The following is a 25,858-nucleotide window of genomic DNA, read 5'->3' as shown; positions in this document are numbered from 1 at the left end:
TCCTAAGCTGTATGTGTTAATTAGTATAAATAGAGGAGCTAGTACCTTGATTTATTACACCTGAAGAAGCCCACAGGGTGAAAGCACTTGTGTCTTGTTTTAATGAACAATAAACCTTTGAAGCCTGGAGCCTTACCTCAGTGTTTTTGCTGTTTTGATGGATTTTATTTCTTTTCTGAGGTAGCTGGTTGAAGTTGGAACTTTTTACTGCTTTTAATAACATTGTTAATGCATTATCAGGAATAAGTTTATATAGGTCTGGAATTATACCATATATCCCTGAAGCTTTATTAGTTTTAAGATTTTTAATTTGTTCTTTTGTGTCTTTAAAAGAAAATGAATTATTTAATTTAACATTCTGTTATTCTGTTAATTTTATATATTTTCCTTCATTAAATTGGCGATTAAAGTTTTATTATCCAATATCAATTTACTATTATTAATTGATTCATAATGTTTTCTAAAACATTCTAATATATCTTTTAAATTTGTTGCATTGTTAACATTGTTCTCAACTTTGTATTCAACCTCTTTAATATGATTTATATTATTCAATCTTTTTGATCTAATAGCTACTCTATGTAAAGTTTTAGGGTTAATAGAATAAGATTGTAATTTTAATTTTTCTCAATTTATTGAAATCTTATCATGCATTATTTCTAAGTATTTTTGATTTAAAACTTTTAATTCAGTGTTTGAAGTCCTATCATTAAATTTTAAATTGTAGTTTATCAATATTTGATTGTAAAGCAGTTAACCCATTTCTCCCATTTTTTTCCTTTTATATAAATACCAACTGTTAATTCTGCCATATGAATATGCTTTTAATGAATCACACAAAATAGTGCCTGTTGCTTCCCCATTATTATTATTAATCTCCATAAACAAATTTGTTTCATTCAAAAACATTCCTTAAATCCTTTAATTTTAACTATGCAAGCTTGAATTCTCTGGCAAAAACTAAAGCATTAGAGAATAGCATAAAGGTCAGACAAAGGACAAGAAGTTATTGGCACTTCATCAGTTTTAGAATATAATCCACCTGAGGTAAACATTTTGTCTGTATTTGTTTGAGTACCAAATCTAAATGAATAACGTGTATAATTAAGGGAGTTTGGCCATTTTAGATCATATATATCTCTCAGGTTCATTGAATTTATGAAACCATCCAGATTCTTAGCAGCTACAGATATTCCAGTCTTTTTTTCCTTAATAGTATCTTTTTCCAAAATTAGCAGTTAAAATCACCCAGCTAATAAAATTTCTCCTTTTGAATGTAAAGCTATGAAAACTAAATATTTTTAGCCACTCGAGAACTAATTGCAGGAATCCAATAAACATTAATAAACATATAATATGTTTTGTTTATTTCAACTACCACCAATTACATCATTCCATTCTTATCTGAATATGTCTCAATAACTTTGGGCATAATTGATGACTTCTTCCAAGGTATAAAAGTGCCTTTCCCTTTTCAATTAAAGTGTGAGCCCACTAGAATTAGGTAATCTTTAAATAACAATCTATCTAAATCTTTGACACGAAATGTGTTTCCTGTAAATATACAGTGTAAGCTTTATTTACATTTAAATATTTGATTAAGCTCCCTCTTTTAATAGACTATTAAAATCAATGCTGTTTAATGAAATACATTTGTAACCATATTTAATAGTGATCGATTTAGAAAAAAGAAAGTCATGAACTAGATTCAAAAACTTGCATTTAATTTTTCTAAGTTTGTTATGGACAAATTCAGTAAACTAACTACTAAAAGAATAATGACAAAAATATTTACACCTCCTAACATGAACTAAAAAAATTCTGGTTTGATGAAGTTATCATGCAAACCACTTGCAACCATCTCTAAAATACCACCCAGTAACTTTCTACTGCATCACTTCTCAATATAGATATCAATGTCAATAAATAATTGTATTTAAAACCCATTCATATATATGACAAGTTTGCCATTGAAATTTCAAAGGCTCCTTTACCAAAAATGTGTGGCCAAAAGAATGTTTTCAAAGTTTCACAATGCCCAACTGGAATAATACGAAATCATAATAACAAAAGTAAAGCTTGATTCATTATTATGAGTTTGGTATTGTGAATGGAGATCATGGTATGGTGAGGATCAAGGAATTTACCCTTTTCCTCACTGTAGTGCAATCTTGGAGTTGGCATACATAATTTACAGGGGGCAAAGGGAGACTTTTGAAACTGGAAGTTTGGTATGTTAACTGTTTGTTGTGTTTCTGATGTTTGACATTTAGGCTAGATGCTGTTTTGTTTTCAACATTGTAGTTCAGTCTTTTGCTTAAAAATTGTTTTGCCTTTGACACTTTGATGGTAAACCTATATGACACACTATAATACAGACTAACTCTAAAATAATATAACTTTATATATTTACAATATTGTACCAATTATTTTTTCATTATATTATTATAAATCAAATGAGAATGAAAACAAATGCATCTTTCATAACAAAACTTAAAACTTAGCAACTATTTATAGTATAAAAGTTAGCATCTAGTAGATTTATTATTAATGTAAACATAATACTTCTACTTTAATAAATACAAACTGTACAATATATTTGAAATAAAAGATAAATATTAAGCTCAGTATTCAACCTATTTGTCTTTTAAAGTTATACTGTTTATGAATAATAATCAAGAATATTTAGTTATTCCATCATAACATTTATGTCATTAAAATAGTCTCTCTTCCTTATTTTATTATCACTTATATCTTAACCATATTAGTGTTATTAATCTTTAAATCCAAGTACTTCATAATACAGTATTATAAAATACCTCCCCTCAGCCCTACATTATAGTGTGAACTATATACAAAACCACTGATATTCAATTAATTAGTATATAAGGTGTCTCATTATAATAGAACAATAAAATTATCAACATATCATGCTAATATTTTTAAAACTTTCAAAACTTTGCTAGCTAAATATTTTAAATATAATAAAATATTTATCCAACTTTTATAAATCCCACGTCAATTAAACATATGCATTCACTTTCCACCTAGGAACCAAACAAGATGCATCATATCCATTAGCTCCATACAAACATACAATTAAGAATAAGCCCTCCACCACCCTTATGAATTAAACATAATGTGTATGAGCTAATGCCTGTACCACGTTTACATATATTGAATTTATCTAATATATATGTCTACAGTTTGACTGTGAACACAACATTTAATGTAATGTTTTCAGTTAAAACCAGTCTGAAACATTTTTTAGGACTACACAAGTAATAAACACATAAACTAAGATACCACTGGTATGGAACACTGTAAAACTATGTCAGAGTTCGGTATATACTACACAGGACATCTGTCTAAGGAAAGAAACCATTTCCATGATGCATTTACATTTATTTTATGAACACATCATTTGCAAAACCTAATAAGCATATCACATAAGTTTACATTATCAAAATAATCTACTGCAATAAAATATACCACTGGGAATGTTACAATCATGGCATACATTGTGGTGTTAGTGGAAAATAGCATAGGATAATGTGACAGTAACATGTATCCCCATATATATAACCTTCTATGTGAACATGTGATAATATGCACAAGCCTACATGTGTAGCAAATATGTTATTATCTAATGTGTTTGCAAATAACTACACCACTACATTGTGGATAATGAAACTTCTGTGCCATTTAACTTTCCTACTGACAATAAAATACATCACTAGATTTCTATGTTCATCACTTAATATTTTTAGTATGAGAAGCACAATGTATATATAAATCATTAAATATTAGATAAAGCAAAGAAAAACAAAATACCACAATTTTCCAATTAACACATGCAGTTATCACTGCACATTTCTTTCTGGGATCACACAACAACCTATGTTTATTTATTATTTAATAAGGACCATCCCACTGCAAGGACAAACCAACATATCTACACTTTTAAGCAAGAAAATGGCAAGAGCAAAATGTATACATATAGAAGTAAACCAGAGCAATGCAAAGATCCATATCCATCTAATATATTACTATGCTTGAAACATACTAGATGTGAATTTGTAATTGTGAAAACATGAAACAACAAACATTACAAACTTGAGATTAATTGACCACCAATGGCATCATTAATAAAATAAATGGGTGAACAAAAAGTATGGAAGACCCATAACAGCTTATCTGCAATAATTAAGGACCAGATAGAATCATATTTTGATGTATTGTGACATGCCAAATGCAGTGTGTAGCTATACCATAGAAAACATTCTGTTTGAGAGGGTGCATTTAAGCTTTGTCTAATGTTCATTATACTAACAGAACTGCACACAGTCAACACCCACCAAAAATTTACAATATTTAAAATGACAGTATGCAGTTATATAAAATTGCACCACTAAGGGTCCAAGGATGTCCAAGCATCAGTTTAGCTGTTATAAATCCAAACAGGCTATGCCTTAGATCTTTAGGAAATCAATACAATTAAAATTTATACAGAAATAATGAAAACAAAATACTTATTGAAGGAATCCACAGTTTAACATTTTCTATCAAGATATCCATCTTCTCTTGTTGTTTGCTGCATCTTATTGCTGCTAATCTCAACATTACAAAATTGATCTTCCGGTTTCATCAAAGTTGAAAGATCGCAGCCTACTTCCTCTTTTGTGATGAAACCAAAATGAATCATCTGGGCTGCTATGGTGAATAAAAGCTGTCTTGCAAATGTATTTAAATTGTATTCTTTTACAAGAATAATATATTAACAAGGGAAAGATACATTGGATATTCAATTTTTTAAAAAAGCATCTTGTAACTACAAGAGATGCAGCATGCATTGAGTGAAGCCATTAAATGACTAAAAAGAAAGCTATGCAGTTTTTAAGCTTATAATACACTACACTTCAGCAAATAACAGCTAAATAAAAATAATAAAAAAATACACACTACAACCATTAATCATTCAACACTTATCAAAAGAATAACCCCTACAGAGGTATTACAACCTATTTGTATTGCCAGTATCTATTGCCCTTCATTTCAATGTCTACTAATCAAAGACTGCTATAAACCAGAGCAGGGCTACAATAGTAAAGTACCTCTTTAAGTTGCGGACAATCTAAACACTATAATAATGTTACCAACTTAAAGTATTTAATTAATATAAAGATACTCTATATTAATATATTTAAAGAAGAAATAAAATACTTAAATAAAAGACTACTACTAAACTTAAAAAGACTTTCTTACTAGTCTAATCACTACTACTGAAAGCTATTTACTACTTATTAGTGAATATATAATGTAAGGAACTAATTATTGTTGTTTGCCTTTCGGCTTTTCCCGGTTAGGGGTCACCACAGTGGAACTCTGGTCCGCTAATGATTGGCAGTAGATTTTCACAAACGCCGAGGTGCCAGCTCAACGTCCAACCTTCAGTGAAGGCATGCCCATTTACGCATGTCTTTCGAATGCCCAACAAACCATGGGGAGGGCATGCAGACTCCATACAGAAAGCACTCCCTGCACTCTTGCCGAGAATCGAATGGGAGAACCTCTTGCTGTGAGGCAATAATGCTACTGCTGCACCATCGTAGTGTTATTAAATAATACATTTGTATAAATGAAAAGTTTTTACCTTGTTATCTGTTTTGCTTCATAGAAGAAAATTAAGACAGTATTTCAGAACAGCAACACAACAATGCAAATAAAATAAGTCATTACTTTCTTTTAGTTTTTGCTGTTCTTTTCATTAACTGACCATCAATTTCTAGTTGCTTGTCTCTTTAAACTTGTTAGAGACCAGTACATTTCTACAGATTTGTCTAAAAGTTTGTTCTTCTGAGTAAAATCCAAGGTTTCCAGAAGAGTATTAAAGTTTTTTGTCCCCCAGGAAAAAAAAAATATTTTTGCTGGAGATAATTTGAGATCTGATGTTCATCTTCTTTGGTCTCTTAATTAAATGGATACATGTTTTTCTTTTAGCAGTCACCAATGAGGAATAATCATTGTTAAATCTGATATTGTTTACCTTCATATTTACTGGGGAATTTGACCAGGCTGCCTTCAATACAAGGCCCTTGTCTTGGGTTAAGAGACATTTAGCAATTATAGATCTGGGAGTGGTAGAATTATTTTTTAAATTAGTTTGAGAGTGACCTGTGAGCTCTCTCTATGCCAAAAGAGTGAGATTCTTGCAGATTTAATGTTTTTTGGTAACCATTTGTTTAGGAATTGTATCATGTTAACTTCTTCATTCTCCTGTATTTCATATGTTCTGATATTATTTTTTATAGATCTATTTTCTAGATCTTTCATCTTTTCCAAGGGTAAAGTATTTTGTTTCCATAAAAATTCAACATGGTTTTCATTTTCAGATAACCCACCATCTAAGTCATTCACTGACTCTTCTGTAGATGAAATCTGAGCTGATTGTTTCTTAAAAAATGTGTTCAGTAAATCTAGTTGTTTCTTACAATTTTTTTATGTTATCTACTTTTTCCTTCAAGCTTATCCATTTTGATCAAGAGATCTTGGATACTTGCAAAAATAGTTTGTAGCTCTTTCTTCATCAAGCCCTCCTGTGAAGCAACTTTGAATGACACACTGCTGGATCTGTTTAAAAAAATTCTGACAGGAAAAAGAATTTGAAAAGTCCCAAAAGCTAGATTTCCTTCAAAATTATATTACAGTATTGGATAGATGGAATTAATCATGATATTAATTTCCAAGCTAAAATAAATGTCAAAAAAGCTGAAGAGAAGCAGAGCAAATTTTTTGGCTGCTAACTGTTCACCATCTTGGCCATGCCTCCTTCTTAGTATATTCTTAATACTATTCACATTTATAGAAAGCACTCTAAAATGTTCATTTTCTCTTTTTCTTAAATTAATGGTTTCATAAATTCATAGCCAATTACTAGGCTAGCTTTCTTAATAGGCCATTCGAAGGCTATCCAATTTCCTTCTCCAGTGTGAGAATCAAAAACTTTATGTCTGAGTGTCAAACACCTTAACCATATACCAGGCCCGAATCATTAGCTGTATATATTATTTTTCATCCATTTCCTTTCTCTTTTTTCTTTTGTACTTATCCCTTTAAAATTTCTATTTCTGTCTTTCACCCATTTACCAATAGAATTTTCTTTTTTACTACCTCCCAATTTATATCTTCTCCATCACTTATTTCAGAACCTTCTTCTATTATTTTTTTCATCTATTTTTCTTCTGTTTCTACTACTTCTAAAATTTCTTCTCTTTCTTTTTCTTTTTCCTTACTCTTATTTTCATTTTTGCACTCCACCTATAAATGCCCAATTTTGTTGCATTTATAACATTTAAATTCACATTTTTTGTATCTTGTCCCATTTCCCCACAAATACAAAATGTCTTTTTTGTCACAGTTACTTACCAGATGTCCTTCATTTCCCCAAAAAAATGTTTTGGGTTGTCCCCAGTACTTCACTACACCCCTATTCCCCTCCAAACTTATCATGATTGGCATATGTATATTTTTTCTCTTTCTATTTTTAACACAATTCTAGAATCCTGACCACCAGTTCATAAACCGCTTTTTCATAAACTTTTGCAATGTCCAGTACTTCTTTGCATAAAGCTTTCAAATGTCCTTTCAGAGTCTCTCTTTCTATGTCTGTTCAAAATTGTACATGATTTTTTTCTTTGTTTCCCTGTTAAATGTTTTTATCACATAAAGATTCCATAGGTTACAGTCTTTCTTGTTTTTCATATTGTCCAAGAAAATTTTGCATTGAAAAAATGGTCTCAAATATAATGTCACACAATGTCTTTTTGTTAATAAGAATAAATGCTCTTACCTCATATGCTTTTACACCCAAAGGAGTTATTAAATTGTACCATGCTTCATACCTGTCCATTTCTTTGTCTTCTTTACTTTGAATCCTTACCATGTACTTCCATTTTTCATTTTCTTCTGTCTTCTTGTCTGCTACTCCACTTTGGCCTTATTTTAATTTCTCTGCATATGTCTTATTTTCCCTCTCACCGCTATTCTTCAGGATAGTCTCCGCATCCTCCTTTTGTATTTTCTCTATAATGCCCCCCCCCCCCCCCCCAGGAAACATCTCCTTCATTTTCTGGCTCATTCTGCACCACCTTTTCCTTAAGTAAATCATCTCATAATCCTTTCAATTTTAGGGGTGTAATTATATGTCCATCATTTGCTGACTCATCTCCATCAAACAGGCCTCTTTGAAACATTTCCTCAGAATCCTGCACACATTCTCCATTTTTGATATTTGCTTTCTCCTTCATTTCTTTCACCACTCCATCATCTCCTTCTCTCATCATCTGCCTCCCTGTTTCTCTGTACCTGGAACAGAAACAAGAAGTGCTCCTCCAAAATGGGTCATGCTCGCAACAATATCAAATAGGGAAGTTCTTGACTACATAGCTATCATCCTCTTAGCATAAGAAATCTAGACAAAGCCTTAAATAATGGGAGGGACAAAGGCCCAAAAATAGGGACACGTTTTACATATTGCACTTATAAACTTAGGAAGTTGCCAGAATAACCAAATTTGTGTTAGCATGCATTTTCTGAAGGGTATGAAGTCTGAAACTCAAATATATCTTATTAGTGACTTGAGGAACAGACCAAAAACATGAGGCAAAAATCTGGACGGTTAAGAGATATGTCCCAATGTCTTGGTCATATTTCCCCTAATAGTATAAATGCTACCTTGATTTTCCATGGAAAAGAGGTTATTAGCCTAGTGGGACAAAGATGGTCAACAAATAGAAAAATAAAATTTTTATGTGACCTTGAAAGGTTTCTGTGGTAATGGCATGCATGGTAGTCACAAATCCCGTTAGAAGCATCATAACTGCACTTTCGTATTCTGCCCTTTTCAAACATAATTTTGATTGCGAAGAGCAGCAGTTTTCTTTTTTATTATTATATCACAATTGCTTTATGTGTACAGTTCCAAGCTTTGCATACTGGTGTATAAAATAATATTTTATTCCCTGTGAAGCACACAATATGTATGTCACTTGCTTCTGCATTACTAAGCTTGAGCTTATAACAAGCACACAATAAACAATAAGTACACTGCAAGTGCAGGTTGACTCTAATTAAATCAGCTATATAACAGTCTCCATTCTCTAGTCATCAAATGTCAAAAGCAGGTTAGCATAGAGGCCAAGCAGTCTAATGGAGATTATTCTGTGCAGCAAGGAAGTAGCATCCCTAACTCTGGTGTTAACAGCCAGCCAAAGAAGCCATGATTGCCCAAGAGCAGGAAATAGATGGATGCCTATGCAAATGTGAATGCAAAAATAATGCAACATCCTGCTGATGTTGTGCTCATAAATGTGCTGATCATTGCAAGGGAAGAGCTGTGATGATTTTCAGTAATAATGAAGAGTGAATTCCCTGACAACACTTAATCTGCAGTAGAAGAAGCTATGAACTCCATTATGCAGAGGACTGCCATCTCAAATGACAAGTTCAATCAAATTAGTAAAGATGAATCTAAGGCTCTTTCAATAGAGGTTGTTGAGACTATTCTTTTTTATGGGTCCTTGAGCCCCCAGAACAAGAGTGATGTGCATAGGCAAGAGTGCACTCAGGACAAATATACACATTGATGGTGCTCAACCGATCCATGTTTTCTCTAAGTGAGTTAGGCTTATCACTTGTTTTATGATTATCTTCTAAGTGAGTTAGGCTTATCACGTGTTTTACGATTAACCTCTAAGTGAGTTAGGCTTATCACTTGTTTTATGATTATCCTCTAAGTGAGTTAAGCTTATCACTTGTTTTATGGTTATACTCTAAGTGAGTTAGGCTTTTCACTTGTTTTATGATTATCCTCTAAGTGAGTTAGGCTTATCACTTGTTTTATGGTTATACTCTAAGTGAGTTAGGCTTTTCACTTGTTTTATGATTATCCTCTAAGTGAGTTAGGCTTATCACTTGTTTTATGATGACCTTAGAAATAAGGCTGTACTTTTGCTTTTAATTAAGGAATAATTGGGGATATGGAATCAGCTGCTGTGAGATTGTGGGTGGAACATTTCCAGAGAATGGTCATATAGGCAGGCAACTTTACAACATAAATGGCAATATCAGTCCCAGCAAAATCCTTACCTACTGCTTGCTGAGCCATAAGAATAAGCTGGCATATGATCATGCATTTAACATGTTGTTTTAAATGGCAGAATACTTGCTGTGAACAGACCTAGGTACATAATGCCAAGACATTGAAAGGCCTACAGACTATGCTTCTGAGCATAATTTAAATCCTTCTAAAGTGAAGGGATGATATCTTCTACTTCCTACACATTATATTAAATCAGATTCCAGGAAATGACTGACTCATCTCTGCAGGCAAGATGTAAACATTGTAATAGCCTTTAGTTTTCTGACTTGCAATACAATAATACCTACGCACATTGAGTTTAAAAGGAAAATACTTGAGTTAATGTCCTTAGTCTTCACTTTTGCTAAAAGTAATCATATCCTGGGGAAAGTTAAAATGTATGACACACAGGCTGCATTATACTCTCTCCACTGCGGATGTGTATATGATCAAACTATGCCACCCTCTTGAGAAAGCAGAACATTGTGGAAGCCTGGCACAACCACCTGAAGATACTACTGGACTATTGATGGAATTCCCTGACCAATAAGCTAAGAACTATAGAAATGAAGTCTGATATAACAAGTGAATAAAAAGAAGCATTCATGAGAAGCTGTCCTCAAAGTGCCAGCAAGAGAAAATACCAAATTCTTTGTATCAGTTGGCAGATGGTAGTTATACAGCATGCTGGGTTTTCTACATGCTGTCATGCATAACTTCCTATGACAGGAAGCAGTAGCTGATCTGTTCTTCATAGCACCATCAGTCAACCACAAGTTTAACAGAAAGTATACCCAAGAGGGCTGCCATCTTAAATTGAAGCCACTTAGTGTTTCCTCTGAATCCACCTTATTTGTGTACAGCTATGTGCATGTGAGCTTCTGCTACTCACCAGAAAAAATGTGAGATCAAAGACTACTTCACATGTAAGACTATAATGCTTTAATAATAAAACTACCACTGTACTAGTACATTTCATTTAATAAATGCCAATAAAATCGCCACTGTAAAGATACATTTCATTTAGTATATATCCAGAGGCACTAAGACCATGGTAACAGGCATTGCATGATGTCAGAAACTTATTTTGTTACATTTCATTAGAAGATGCATTATGAGTGAAAAGTGATGTTCTGATGTATTCAGTTTCCTTTGTTTTCAATGGGAATCACTTTTTTGATGTTGTCTCAACAACGTTAGAGTCAATGAAAAGAGCAGCGATGAGGTGCCATAAATATGGAGAAGTTGTGGGTAAATAGTCCAGTGGAGCACTCAGAAAAATTTGTTGTGCTTCAGAAATGGAAAAAAGCAGGGGAAATTCTTCCAGCTTTTGTATACTGGTCCTCTCAAATCTCTTCCTGAGCAGTATTCAACTTAGCAATTGTTCATAGCTTAATAGGCTATCAGCCCTACGGCCTACACAAGCTTAGCCATAACATTTCCCTGGCTATTTCTTCCCACAATATTTACTTCCCTGGTCCCCTGTCTAGCAGAGCAACTAACGTGGTCCCCAGGGTGAACTTCCTATCTCCCATACAGTCATCAAGGTTGCTTTTGAAGAGGGCCAAAGAAGTGCTCAGCTTGACATGTATGGGCAGTCTATTCCAGAGTATGGGGAGTCTCTGGGTCAGGAACCTATCCCTCCAGCATGTTTTGTTCATTGTGATGACCAGGTTTAGATCCCTGGAGAGTGTGGCTCTAAGGGATTTGGATTTCTTTAAGTGTAGTATGTTCAACAGCACTTGGTTTGACATTGCCCTGTATGTTAAGCAGAGATCGCCTCTGAGTAGGCGATATGTGACAGAGTATAGATGGAGTTTTTTTAGACGATCAGCATAGGGCATCTGCTTTTGGCCTGTGATTCTTTTAGTGAGGTATGTCTGTGGCCTTTCCAGTTGTTGCAGGTGTCTTATGAGGTGCATACTAAACGGGGCATTGTACCCTATGATGGGTCTAATGAGGGATGAGTACAGTGGGACAATTACCTCCTTTTTTTCTGGATGAAAAGCTCTTAGTGATGAGGTGTGCCACATAGAAGGATTTCCTGACTGTTGTGGCTATGTGATTATTGAAGGTGAGACCACTGTCCACCTATGTCCCTAAGTCCCTTATCACACTTTCAGTGTTTAGTGTACTGCCACTTATGTGGAAATTCATGGGTACTTGGTTTTTCCTAAAGGGGATAACTATACGGTTCTTGGCACTGAACTTGAGCCCATAGCTCTGGAACCAAGCATCTGTTTCTGTAAGGCCCTTTTGTAGAATAGTCACATCATTTGTGGATTCAGTAATGGCTCCCAGTTTGCAGTCATCTGCTAATTTTGTTAGGCAGAGTTCCTTAGTGCTGGCTTGTACTTCAGAGAAGTAGATGCCAAACAAGAGCGGTCCCAGGACTGAACCCTGAGGTACTCCGCTTGTCACTTGTCTGAAGCTGGATTTTGAGTCGGCTACTTTTACAGTGTGGGTTCTGTCAGTAAGCCAGTTGGCAACCCATTGAGTGACATAGGGATTAATGCCCAGCTTAGTAAGTTTATCTAAGATTCCAGAGTGGGGGATGGTGTCGAAGGCCTTGGCAAGGTCCAGATAGGCTGTGTGGATCATCTTACCCGCGTCCACAACTCTGGAGACTGATTCGAAGAAGCCATTTAGGTTGAGAAGACAAGATTGGCCCTTTACGAAGCCAAACTGGGTGGGGTCCAGTGTTTGAAGGTTGCCAATGTCTTTGTTTATAAGTTCCATGATAATGCATTCCATGGCTTTGCAGATCAGGCTCGTCAGACTGATGGGACAATAGTTCCCGGGATACAAAGGAGTGGGATAACTGTAGCTGTGCGCCACTCATTGGGCACAAAGCCTGAGGTGAGGCTATGATTAAACATGACACTTAGGTGGGGTGCCAGTTCATTTTGTAGTTCATGTAGTACACAGTTTGGGATGTCGTATGGTCCCATGGATGCTGTATTCTTAGGTTTGGAGAATGCGTTTTTTACCTGTGTGGCCATGATTACTGGAATTTGGCAATCTTTTGATATTGAGATGGGCCCTTTAGGGGTTTGAGCGGGGTGAAGTTGGCACTGAATCGATCTGCCAGGATATTGGCAATATCCTTGGGAATCAGTATATTTGATGCCATTCTGTTGTAGCTCAGAGCAGATCTGAACATTGCCATTTAGATTCTTGACATAACTATAAAATTCCTTGTGGTTGTCCTTGAAACCTTTGGCAATTTTATTTTTGCAACTAGCTTTGGAGGATTTTATGAGGGATCTCAGCTTCTTACTGAGGCTGGTAAGGGAGTTTTTTGCATCCTGGGATTTTCCTCTTTTCTGCAACAGTTTCTTCCTTCTGTTGTATACTTTGTTTATGGCGGGGGACCACCAGACTGGGTTCCTTTTTTTGGAGGAGACTGTCTTGGTTCTGTTTGGAATGGCATGATTCATGCATGAGTGGATGTGCTCGTACAGTGCCTTAGCGTAGGATTCAGCAGTCGAACTTTCAGTTCTCATCTGCATGGGTGTCATGAAGTTTGTCACTTCTGAGTTGAGTAGCATTAAGTTAGCTTTGGAGAAGTTTTTTATGGAGGTTTCCCTACTGGGGGGTGGGGGTGGGATGTGGATGCCAAGGGTGATTAGCTTATGGTCAAATCTGACCAATGAGGGGGAGACTACTGGTGTGGAGCATCAATCTCCCATGTTGGTGATGACCAGGTCTAGGATATTTGAGCCCCTGGTGGGACTATGGATTAGTTAGTCCAGGGCGCTGGAATTTATGAATTCCAAGAATCGTTGGGCAAAGGTGTTGGTACCAGAGTAGTTTTCCCAGTTAATGGCAGGTTAGTTGAAATCACCCAATATTAGGGTGTTTGGTTGTATCTTAATATTTTATAGTATGTTTAGAAAGGTGTAGTGAGAATCTTGGAGCATGGTGGGGGATCTGTAGCAAGCTACAATTTGGATTGCAGTCTTACCTAGTGTTAGTTGCACCTGTAGGATTTCAGATGCATTGTGTTGGGCAACTAGCCTGGAGGTGTGAATATCCTTGGTGAATATGGACACTCCTCCACCTTTAGTGCTTTGGTCCTGGTTTGGTGGCCAAAAGTATGGTAAGAGTTGTAGCCTGGTATTTCAGGGGTGCTCTCTGGAACCTTGAACCAGGTCTCAGTTACTGCACAGATATTGATGTTCTCCATTTTTAGAAGTGCCTCGAGAGAGTGCATTTTGAGGTTTAGACTTCTAGCATTGTTAGACGTAATATCCAAGATACAAGAAATAAAAACATATTAGCTGTAGTTGACCATTCTGAGTATTGTTTTCTCCTCCCACTAGAAAATTATTTTGTGATGGCAATGATACCTTGTTAAATACCATATGTTATCTAGCAATGGGGCTCCCTGCTGAGGGATATGCCACTATTCTGAGGTGGGCTGTACCTTTATGGTACAGAGTTGCTGATGGGTAGAAAAGCCATGGTAACTCTTTTTTCGACACATACTTATCCTTCTGTGGCAAATTCCTTTCCCCTAATTTTTGTTGGCGTCATCTAAGGCCGCTCATAAATGAGAATGACAGCCTCTTTCAACAGGAATGATTATGGATTTTTCTAGAGTACATCAATTATTAATTCCTAGTTGGCGTCTTATTTTTTGGAGATTACATGAAACCATTATGAAGGCAAGGTGAAAGTAGATAGATACTGAATAAAAAAGTATTGAACCACAAATGAATCAAGAAACGGTCACAAAAGCAGAATGTAGACAATAAGAGCTGTAGAATCCACTGCAAGTCAAGGATTCTTTGCCAGTACTGTTTGTAAAAAATACACCAGTATATTCTACAGTCACTTCACTTTATTACAAGCAGATATAAGCACTTTCGTCCCAGATAATGCTAACAAGAACTTCATCAGATACAATCATTAAACAAAAATGCATTAATTTATCCACTTCATTGCATGATGTCACTTCCTCTTCAAATTAAATGCATAAGTTAAAAATTCTGTTAAAAGGAAAAAGAGGCAATGCACACTATAAACCTGAATAAGCTCCTACAACCACAGACATATACATCCCAAAATAAAGCCCTAAAATTGTAGAATAAAATGTATGAAAAATAAAAAATGTCTAAACAAATTTTAAATAATAAATATTCAGGTTTATAGTGTGCATTGCATCTTTTTCCTTTTAACAGAATTTTTAACTTATGCATTTAATTTGAAGAGGAAGTGATATCATGCAATGAAGTGGATAAATTAATGCATTTTTGCTTAATGATTGTATCTGATGAAGTTCCTGTTAGCATTATCTGGGACGAAAGTGCTGATATCTGCTTGTAATAAAGTGAAGTGACTGTAGAGTATACTGGTGTATTTTTTACAAACAGTACTGGCAAAGAATCGCCTCACAGTTAGACGTTGCCCGTTCGATTCTCAGTTAGAGCATCTTCTGTGTGGCGACATGCGTGAATGGGCGTTACTTCAGTGAAGGTTGTGCGTTAGGCCCGGCAAGCCAGCACGTAAAAATATATTGCCAATCATTAGCGGACCGGAGTTCCGCTGTGGCAACCCCTAACCAGGAAAAGCCGAAAGACACAAAAACTGGCAAAGAATTCTTGACTTGCAGTGGATTCTACAGCTCTTATTGTCAACATTCTGCTTTTGTGACCATTTCTTCATTCATGTATAGATACTGAATAAGTTTTACCTATACAGTGTAGATAGTATTTACGTACTTTTATGAATGAATTTGTAATGTTATAACTGTTTTTTGTACATATAGTGAGCTAGCACATGACATCTTACTGAAGCAGGTCATTTATTCTCCATCTACTTTCTCTTCACATGCTGAAATAATAAGCACTTCTAAGAAAATTTTCAAAAGCTCTAATGCACCCTTTGTGGATGATGTCAGCTAGAACTATTAAGGGAAACCTGCATCCAGATCCACCATTCACTTTCTCAGTAAAGAACTAAGCATGAGTTCTAGTATTTATTTACATATTTATTAGTTAGTTAGTTAGTTGCCCATACTGGTGAGCTGGTGCAATGACCTTTTATGTTATAACCTGGGTCACAAAGGTTGTAACAATTTTGCTAAAACATGGAATATGTATAGTAGTTTTACACATGTGTACCTTACATATCTGTAGTATTTGTTGGCACCCCATACACTGCTCATTGCAAATTTCGGTGTAGTGTGCCAGAAGTGAAATTTCTTAAAATGTGTTTATGACAAAATAGGGGCACCCTTCAGTATACAATACAAATTTAAAAGCCTTTTCTCAATCACCCACTGAAAGCTCAAACCCAGCTGAGCCCTCCATTTTTCTAAGTCCCATCTTAACACATTTGGCCCTTGCTAGTGCTATGATATTAAAGGGATTAGAGTCTCTTGGAAAGCTCCTTGTAACAACACATTGCCATCCAAGTAACCCTGGCTCTGTTTTGCAATGCTACTTAAGTTTATAAGCTGAAAATATTGCCACCACCTCACATTTTCTTCTCTAACTAGAATGTCACACTCCTTGAAAGCTAGGGAAGAAATCCTCATGAAGGAGCAAAAATCTGGTCAATATATTATTCCTTTTCTCATCCAGGATTTCAAGTATATTGGTTTATAATCAGTTTTATATAAGCTGTTATCCCAAAAACATAACCTCAGTGCTTTCTTACCTATCCCTAGCCTTGATGGGCTTGTAACTATGTGCCCATCAACCCTACTGATATTACCAGTAAAGGCAGAGAACACATTATTATGGAACTAATTAATAATGAAGTTAAGTTTCCCATGTATTCTTAATCTTGCTAGATTCTTTGAAAAACTCAGCAAACTGCTAAATAAAGGATACCACTCCTCGTTGCTTATCAGGATTTACCCGAAGCATTTGATACCATCCCCCTGACATCATGAATAAGATAATCCAGCTAAACAACAATAACACTACCCTTGTAGTTTATTGGATTGCTAGCAGGCTAACAAACTGAACATAATTCCATCAGAATAAATAATAGCTTCTCCAAAATGCAACATGTAAGTAGTATAATCCCTCAAGGCCCTCCCTCCCATTTGGAATCCATTTCACTGATGTGTGTATAAAGCTATTGGCTTTTGGTTAACTAAATACATAAATAACTGCAAGATGGGAATCATCATAAATATCCCCTCGTATTCTCAGATACTACAATACGGTTTTATTATAAATGCAAAGAAATATTGCATATCTGCCTTTGGTAAAGCAAGTTCTCCTGAACAGTGTCACATAAATGGGCTTCACCTTAACAGTGACACTGTAATCAAGGTTTTGGTAACTTACATAGACAATAACCTGTCCTCAAGACAGCATATCGGCAACATTATCAGAAAATCATTCTACTTTTCTCAACCCAGCTGTCATGCTTTCTTATCAAGAGCCCCATTCCATTCTTATTCCCTTTTACTTTGCCCTCATAGGACATCTTGAAATACAATGCTCCATGTGGCATGTATAGCTTCAAACAACTCTCCCAACTAGAAATGCCCCACCATTTTATAGCCAAAAGAATCAAAGGTTTACAGCCAGATACATGACATAGAGGGAGAAAGCAATGACTACAGCCCAGGTGACCAAAATTCAAAGTGTGCCTTGAGCCCTTGATGGACATAGCATGGAAAGATGGACTTGTCAATGCTTGGGCCATGGATGGGAGGACAGGAAAAGACAGACATGCCCATCCTGGTGGGAGGAGGGATAGCTCCCAGTTGATTTGCTGGTAATCCAGGTAAAAGCTTGTCCTTAGCAGCAAGCCATTACAGAGAGACATGAGTTGTGACCACCAAAGCTGCTAATAGTCGCCCTTGACACTCTATGTAAATGAGTGCGCATGCACTGAGCTGAGGGGCATAGGCTCTTGCCCAATAGCTCCCCTTGCTTTTCCTAATCAACCAATATACCCCTTTCTCTGCAGTGATAGCTGGGTACATCCAGCCAATGAGAGCCCTTTGCCCATTTGTTCCTTGACTGGATGTCCTAATTGGACAGCTAATTTCCCAAGAGAGATGAGAGTCAGGTGGTAGGGAGCAAACATTCTACTGGAGCTGGTTGAATCCCCTCCCTTCTCCTTAGGAGCTCCTACTCCATGTAGTGACTCATTAGGGCTCTGCTAGTGCTGCTAACTGTGAGGAGAACATGCACCTCCATCCATGTGCTTAGTGCAGCCCCTTGGCAAAGCATGCTCCACAGGCAAGAACTCCATGGTTACTACTTGTAGCACCCAGGAGGTGAACCAGAGGGTCTATATTAATTCTACAAAAGATGTATTCATCGAACATTTGCCCACCAACTGTCCAGAACACACCACGGACTAAATCAAATTCATCCAAGTGGGGAGCTTCGCCTCCTACACCACACCTAACTATATATACCATCTCCAAGATCACACTACAGTGGGGAAAAGGGCAAGGTTTAGATGATGGCCAAGTGTTTGCAAACCATGGGAAAAATTCCATGATTTGTAAAGTGATTTTCAGCAGTTGTTGTTCGCTGAAGACGTATTCAATGAATATGTCTTTCATGGAATTAATATAGACCAGAGCCAGAGTGGCATCCCATCCCCATGGGATGCATGAGCAACAGCAGTCATTCACTCCCATCTACCCCACACGACCCCACTCCTTTAGCCAAACATGGGTCATCTGGGGTACAGTCAGGGCTCCTTCCTTCTGCACCATGGGAATGAATAGGATTTTAAAACCTTTACCCATGTATTGTGATAACTATTCTGTTTAATGAACAGTACCACACATACTGTTGTTTTATTATATTACAACTTTCTTCTAGTTCATAGGTTGTTACTATGCATGCTGTCCAGGAAACCATTGAGAAGCCTAGAACAATTTTCTGATTGCCCCAAAACACTGTCTGCTTAAATGACTCATTCAAGTTTATGCAGTAGGCAGGTGAAGACTGTGGGAATCAAACCCTGTAAAATAGGATTCTGCCATGGTTCCAATCACAGAACTTATGCTGAAAAATCTGATGCTGTTATGAGTGATACACATTGAAAGGTTATACTCTTTGTTATATATGGCTTACAGTTTCATAAAATTGTAATAAAACCATAAACCTTTATGCAGTCATGGTGTTGTGAGGTAATATATGTTAGGCATGTAACAAACTATGTAATTATTTATTCTAAATAAGTAACTATGTGATGTGTTGTAGCAACTACAGTTCTGAGCATTCCAGCAATTTCTGGAGTGTGTCTAAACCATGACTATTCTATCATATATTTACAAGAAATATGTTGCTCCCAAAATTACAAGTACAGCCCACCCCTCATATTTTTATTCCTCATTCAATAACTGACTACTCCAAATAAATGAAGAAAATCTACTGATTTGCTATCTTAGCTGGTATGTAAATCACCACTGCAAATTATTTAAAGATTTAAATGGTTTCCAGTACAAGACAAAGCAAATATGCTGTTTAGTACACATTTGTTCCGAACTGTTAATCTCCATTATTGTTCTCCCTTCAAAAAAATCTGCTAATGAATAAGGAACAAGCATATAAACTGAGACCCTCACTATTAGAAAATACATATTTAATAAGACCATCATTAGGAAAGTTGCCTTCCTTCTGGCATAAAAAAATAAATTATTACAAAGGACTTTAAAAACAAACAATCAACACCTGCTAAATTCTCACTGCTGCACTTGTTTCAGACACACTAGATTAGCAGTTATTCCATTCATGTTATGACGTAAACTATGCCTACTACTCAAATTTACAACCATATTGTGGTAAGGTTACTGCTAACAGCTGTGCATATATAAACACAATTAACATTGTTTTTTTTTTTTTACACCTATCCATTTCAGAACATTATTTCTCTGTTCATTAATACCCTCTACTGCAGTTTATATTTTGTATTGGCTCATCTCTGGTAGTTTGTCAGTTCATTCAAATGTGCTGTTTAGATACACTTCAGTTGGGTGCTTATTCACATCAATTGTACCTTTAATTTTGTGCACAACATAATTATTTATGTTCTAATACCTGCTTGTTTATACTCTTACAGCTCTTCATTAGACCTGGGTCATGGCTGAAAAGGTTACACTGGCCAGCTCAATTACCTGGTTAACAAATTGAAATAAAAATAAATAAATAGTCATAATTAGGTCTTGTAAGATTGGAAGTACTATGCCAGGTCTATGGGGTGTCACAAGGGTCTGTCTTTGCATTGCTGTCCTTTTTAATGTTGTATTCATAATGCCAGCCCTTATAACTGCATGAGCTACTTTAGTTACGTGTGAACATACATCATCATACTAGATGACAGAATTAATGAACAATACTCACAACTCCTAAAACAGCATAGAGCGAGAATGAAATGTTGACGTGTGTCGGGTGGTCATAACTGAGGACTGGACGGAATGGTTTCTTTTCAAAGATGTCTTGAAAGGAATCCAGAAATGACTCAATACTTCCAGAGCAGTTTATTTGAGAGAAAACACATTTACCTAGAAGACAAAAATCCAATTATTTCTTGTGATGAAAACTGAAGTATCAAATTTCTGCTTTTTCCCTTTTTAAAAAAATATTTTTTGTACAGCGTGTGGCTGCATAGTGACATAATGCATACTCTGTGTACAGGGTCTGTGTTCACATGACATAGACTGTATCTTTATATTTTTCAGAGGCAGGCTCGATTACTAAGTAAGTGAATCAATGTTTTACAAAGGCATAAAGAAGCTGTGTCTTAACAAATCTAATTAACTGCAGTGAAATTTAATTTACATAGTGGTTTCATCCTATCATAATGGATAATGTACCGTTGTCTTAATGCTTCCCAGCCATTTGTTTACATTTATAACTTTATACTTTTTAAACATCCTCATCTTATCTTCAGTATACCTCTCATCTTTTTCCTCAAGAATTATGGACAAAGACAAAAATAATGGTGGTAGCAAAGACATAAAATCAGGGGCAATTTTTTTTTAAATTACTCCAATTCAGTTAAACATTTAATTCAACTGTATGTTTTACATCAACATGCATTTTCTGAATAATAAGAAATATGTCACTTGAATGTCTGGCATTGCTGACTGAGAGCACTCCTCACTGTTTTATAAGAAAATCAAAGATTTTATGAGAGACAGGGCAAAAATATGAGACAAGATTAGGTACATTCTGCATGCTTCTGAACAAGTGAGAGGTATGAGCTTTAGTAGGCCACTGGTTCCATTAAGCTTCTTCATTCTTCAAAGTAGTGCTGCAGTTGTCTGTATGTGACAAATGTCGGACTTGGCTACTTCATGATGATTTACACAGTGAGAACTTTAGTGATTAAATACAAATGTTGAGTTTTTCACTCTATAAGTTCTGTCACAGAAGAATTTCCTGAATTGCTGAGTACAAGAGAAGAAAAGAGAAATATAAGGATCTTGTACCCTGTAACCACTATTAGTTGAAAACAATAAAACTGAGCTGAACTATAAGAAAACACTGTCAGAAATGTATTTTATCATTGTTGGCTATTATTGCTGATTTTATTTTCTATAGCTAGCCTGTTTGTTTTTCTCAGTGTGCACTGAAAGACCTTCATATCAAAGGGTTTGATCTTGATCTATAATCACTGTCTGTGTTGAGTCTGCATTCTCTCCCTGTCGCTACATGGGGCTTTGCCCACCTACTGCCATCCTCCAAAAACATGCTGGGTGTTTGCTGCAGTGAATGAGTGTCAGCTCAAGGTCAAAATGTACTGGGTTTAAGCCCAGCCTTTCCAACTGACCTTGAGAGGTCTCCCAACAGAATTTGCCCACAAAACCTCTGTATTAATTTAACTCATGCTAATATTCATGCATAAAGAAGTCATCCGTGCTAATGTTACTTCTATATCATTCTCAGATGATTTAAACCTCTGTATTAATTTAAGCTTGTACTACTGTTCTCAACCACTAAAAATGTAAATATGCTTGACATTATTCCTCAAGCTGCTGTTTAACTTTTGTTTAGTTTTTGCTATTTTGTAGGTAAAATTTGCTTAGTTTGTTTCTGTTTCCACTATGTACTGTACTTCATATTATGGAGCTTGTACTATGTATTATTGGAGCTTTTCTCCCCGGGCCTCCACTGAAAACAGGCTCTTTCAGCACAGTGGACCTCCCTGGTCATCAAACTGGAAATAAATAAATAATAAATAATAAATAAAAAGTGAATGGAGTTGTGAGCAGCAGCACAGACTCTACTGGGTGCCTACTAGTGGAAGAGTTACATGGGATCAACTGCTTTAGGCATCAGCTGTAATGCAGAGTAATCTCTAGATAAGAGAAGATGAAGTGCAAGCTCTCTACCACATCAGGGTTAACCACTTGACTCATTTTGCTGTATTTACCAGAGTTAAGTGAATTGCAGGCCTGGCCTCCTCCAGCCTATGCCAGGGACCCAAGCCAATGGCCAGTATGTGCCACATTAAATCCCAGCAGCTGTGGGTCAATAGGTTTCTGCCCAGCTGATGTCTAGTTGCCCAGACTAGCTTATTTGGGGTATTTCTTATAGAATGAAAGAGAAATGTAAAACCAAGCAACATGCTAAAAATTCAGGAAGGATTGCTACATGGGATATTGGTTCACTGGAAGGGTGAGGCATGATAGTAGATGACAGGATAGGATTGAGGAGAAAGACTGAATATTCTCTGTATTCAGGAGACAAGGGGGAAGAGCAATACAGGGAAGTCTTTTGGCTTGGGATCATAAGTCAAGTATTCAGAGGGTGGAAAGACTACAAATGATATAGGGGAATTGTGATGAGAACAAGTCCTCTGAAGATGGTGACAGATGTCATTAGAATCAACAACAGTTAGAGTTTGATATAAAGATATAGCAGTCTTCATGTTATCAACCTGTGCTCCACAGTACAGCTGCAATAGAAAGGAAAAGAGGTAATTTAGGTACTAAATCTTGGAGCTTGTCAATAAAATGGAACAAATTGAGACAAGCTTGATATCAGATTACCTGAATGCTGAAATCAGGACAGAGACAACTAGATATGAGTCAGAAGATCTCAAACAACAGTGGGCAGCAAACAACTCAGGTATACTTCCTTTTAGTAAGGAAAGGCCAATGGCTAAACCAGACATTACAAACTCATCTCTAGTGAAACAGTCCGCTCCCAGCATAAACCAATAGTAGACACAATTAATGGCGTGCAAAGGTCAGGGAAGACTCCAAGGTCAACAGAGACTAGACTGAAGAGGAAATCAGTGGAGAGGAAGAATGGAAACATCTAAAAATGCCAGGTGGGAAGACAATAGAAGAGATACACAGGTGAGTCAAGTATGGAAGTAAGGTACATAATAAAAGCTGATGGTGGAATACAAATGACAAGAAAGTTATCAAAAGGAAGAAGGCATGCAAGTCGGAGATAGACTAGATGGATGGGCTAAGGAGGAACACTGGCGGGCAAGAAGAATACTGGCAGGTGAACAAAGGGGCTAAGCAAGAGGTTGTACTGGCAAAGAACAAGGCATCAGAGAAACCTCTACCAGATTATGGGAAGCAACTCAGTAACAGACTGCCTAGTCCCTGTACCTTATCACCCCACCCCTGTGAACAACCATGCCATACCCTACTCAAAGACCTCCTGTCATTTCATTATCAAACTTTAACTCTATTGCTTCCCTCTACTGCCTTAGTTTGCTGCCTTCCTCTGCTTCTGGGAATAGTAAGGCAAAGACCTCATCTCCTAACCTAGTGTGGTTATTCCCCTTCTTGTATCTCTCCTACCTTTCTCCAGTACTCCCATAACTGGTCTTGTATACATCTATTAACCATTGTACCATAAAATTTTCCTCTTCTCCTATTTCATCTTTCTTCCAATATATGCCGATACTACTACATTTGCGTCTTTGTCCTTCTGTTAACCATTTCCAGAGTATACTTTTCTAACTCGAGTCCTGAATTTACCCTCCATTAAGTCCTTTTATGATGTATAGCCCTTTAGTTTCCTCTTTACTTCAGGCTGGCTGCCTTCTCTTCCTATGCTTCCTCTCTCCACTTCCGAAAATGGTGCCCACACCCTTCCTTATACTTTTCCTTTACATCCACATACCTTACAGCTATAACCATACTCTGACAGCCATGTTATCCATTGCCATGCATTCCAGCTTAGATAAGTCAGTTATAGCTTTAAATCAAAATACACAAACTAAATTATCGGGTAAAGCCACTTATGGCATTTCAAAGTGATCAAAATCACAGACACACAGACAAATAACAGTAGGATGTCAATAAAGAAAATGAAGGCCTGCCAGCTCAGTGAAAAATAATTTACTATAGATGACATTTAAAATGATAAAATCAGAGTAAACTCTTTCCTCTTGTACTTGAAATGCAAAAACAGACTTCTTCAGAAAATGGACACAAGTAACAAAGACAATTAATACCTTGTGCAAATGCTACATGATACATTCATAGGTTGGTACTAGGCTATCAGCCCTAGGGCCTATACAAGCCTAGCCATAACAATTCCCTGGCTATTTCTTCCCACACTATTTACTTCCCTTTCAGTAACTAAAAGATAAAAATCAGTTATTTCTACATAAGTGAAACTTAATAATAACTACAAAAGTATCTTAACGCTGCAGTGATCTTTTGTAATACAGATTTGAAAATGACTAATTCATTTAGCGCTGGAAAATTGTATGATACCTGTATTCTCTGCATTCTAGGGATTTTTTTTTCTTAAAACTTTTTATTTGATATTAAAATAACAAACAAAAAAAAGATTTAAATATTTAATACAACAAACAAGTAACTATTTACAATGTCCATAACAAGAGATTTATATACATGCTAAATCATTAATACTTTTCTAGTGAATCACTTAGTTTTTCACAAGATATTAAGTTGATTAGTGACATTTTGAGTTCTCATTTTCAAAAAATTCTGAAAAAGAGAGGGCAGATTTACATTTCCAGTTTTAAGTTATAACTTTCCTAACTATAGCTAGGATAGACCAAAGAAGAGATATTTGTTGGCTGGTATAGAATCTGGGATTGAGGCATTAAATAAAAATCAAAGAATCGATAATAACAGAATTATCTGACCACAGTGCTTGCAAGACATTTCTGAACTCTACCCAAAAGGAAGACACTATTTTACAGTTTATTAACATGTGGAACCAATCTACATCTAAGACTTCACTACATCTCCAGCAATTTATTTTTTCTGATTTATATATTAATGAAACTTTATGAGGGGTTAAAAAAACTCTATGTAAAAACTTCCATGTATAAATTTTCCAATAGATTGAAGACACTGATTTACCTGCTTGCTTTTAGTATAATTTTTTATTAATTTCTGAAAAAATATCATTATTTATTTTTGTTGAATAATTCCAAATTGTCAAATCAATATTATGCATTCTAGGGAATTTTCACTGTCATCCCCTTCTGTTTCATCTTGTTGGTGGTCCAGATCATGAAATAGAAATGTTATATCCTTATCAGATAATAGCATATACTGTATCTGTATAAACTGTTTAAAGTAAGACTAACTTTACTGCTGTACATATGCTCATATACTTGGGATTGAAGCTTTTTGTTGTCTTTCCCACATTAAAAGCTTTGTAAACCAAGCACACAGACACCCACACTACATAAGTGAAATTCTTGTAGGAAAAAAAAAACAAGCAGGTAGAGATAATGCTTTCTGAATTAATGAATTTTAATATTGTGGCCTATGGC

At 35.9% G+C, this 25,858-nt stretch overlaps 1 protein-coding gene across 1 annotated transcript in view; it reads right to left on the bottom strand.

Moving 5' to 3' along the window:
• The window catches only part of LOC122801213 (5-hydroxytryptamine receptor 3C-like), a 288,751-nt gene that overhangs the window by 242,857 nt on the left and 20,036 nt on the right, over nucleotides 1–25,858 (bottom strand). The window contains exon 2 of the mRNA XM_044070766.1: nucleotides 20,473–20,633. Within this exon, the coding sequence (XP_043926701.1) occupies nucleotides 20,473–20,633 (161 nt within the window). The remainder of the gene's footprint in view (nucleotides 1–20,472; nucleotides 20,634–25,858) is intronic.

Source organism: Protopterus annectens, chromosome 4.part1, assembly GCF_019279795.1.
Source record: "Protopterus annectens isolate FY-2018-M chromosome 4.part1, PAN1.0, whole genome shotgun sequence".
Classification (NCBI taxonomy): domain Eukaryota; kingdom Metazoa; phylum Chordata; order Ceratodontiformes; family Protopteridae; genus Protopterus; species Protopterus annectens.
This window is presented reverse-complemented; position numbering and strand designations above follow the sequence as displayed.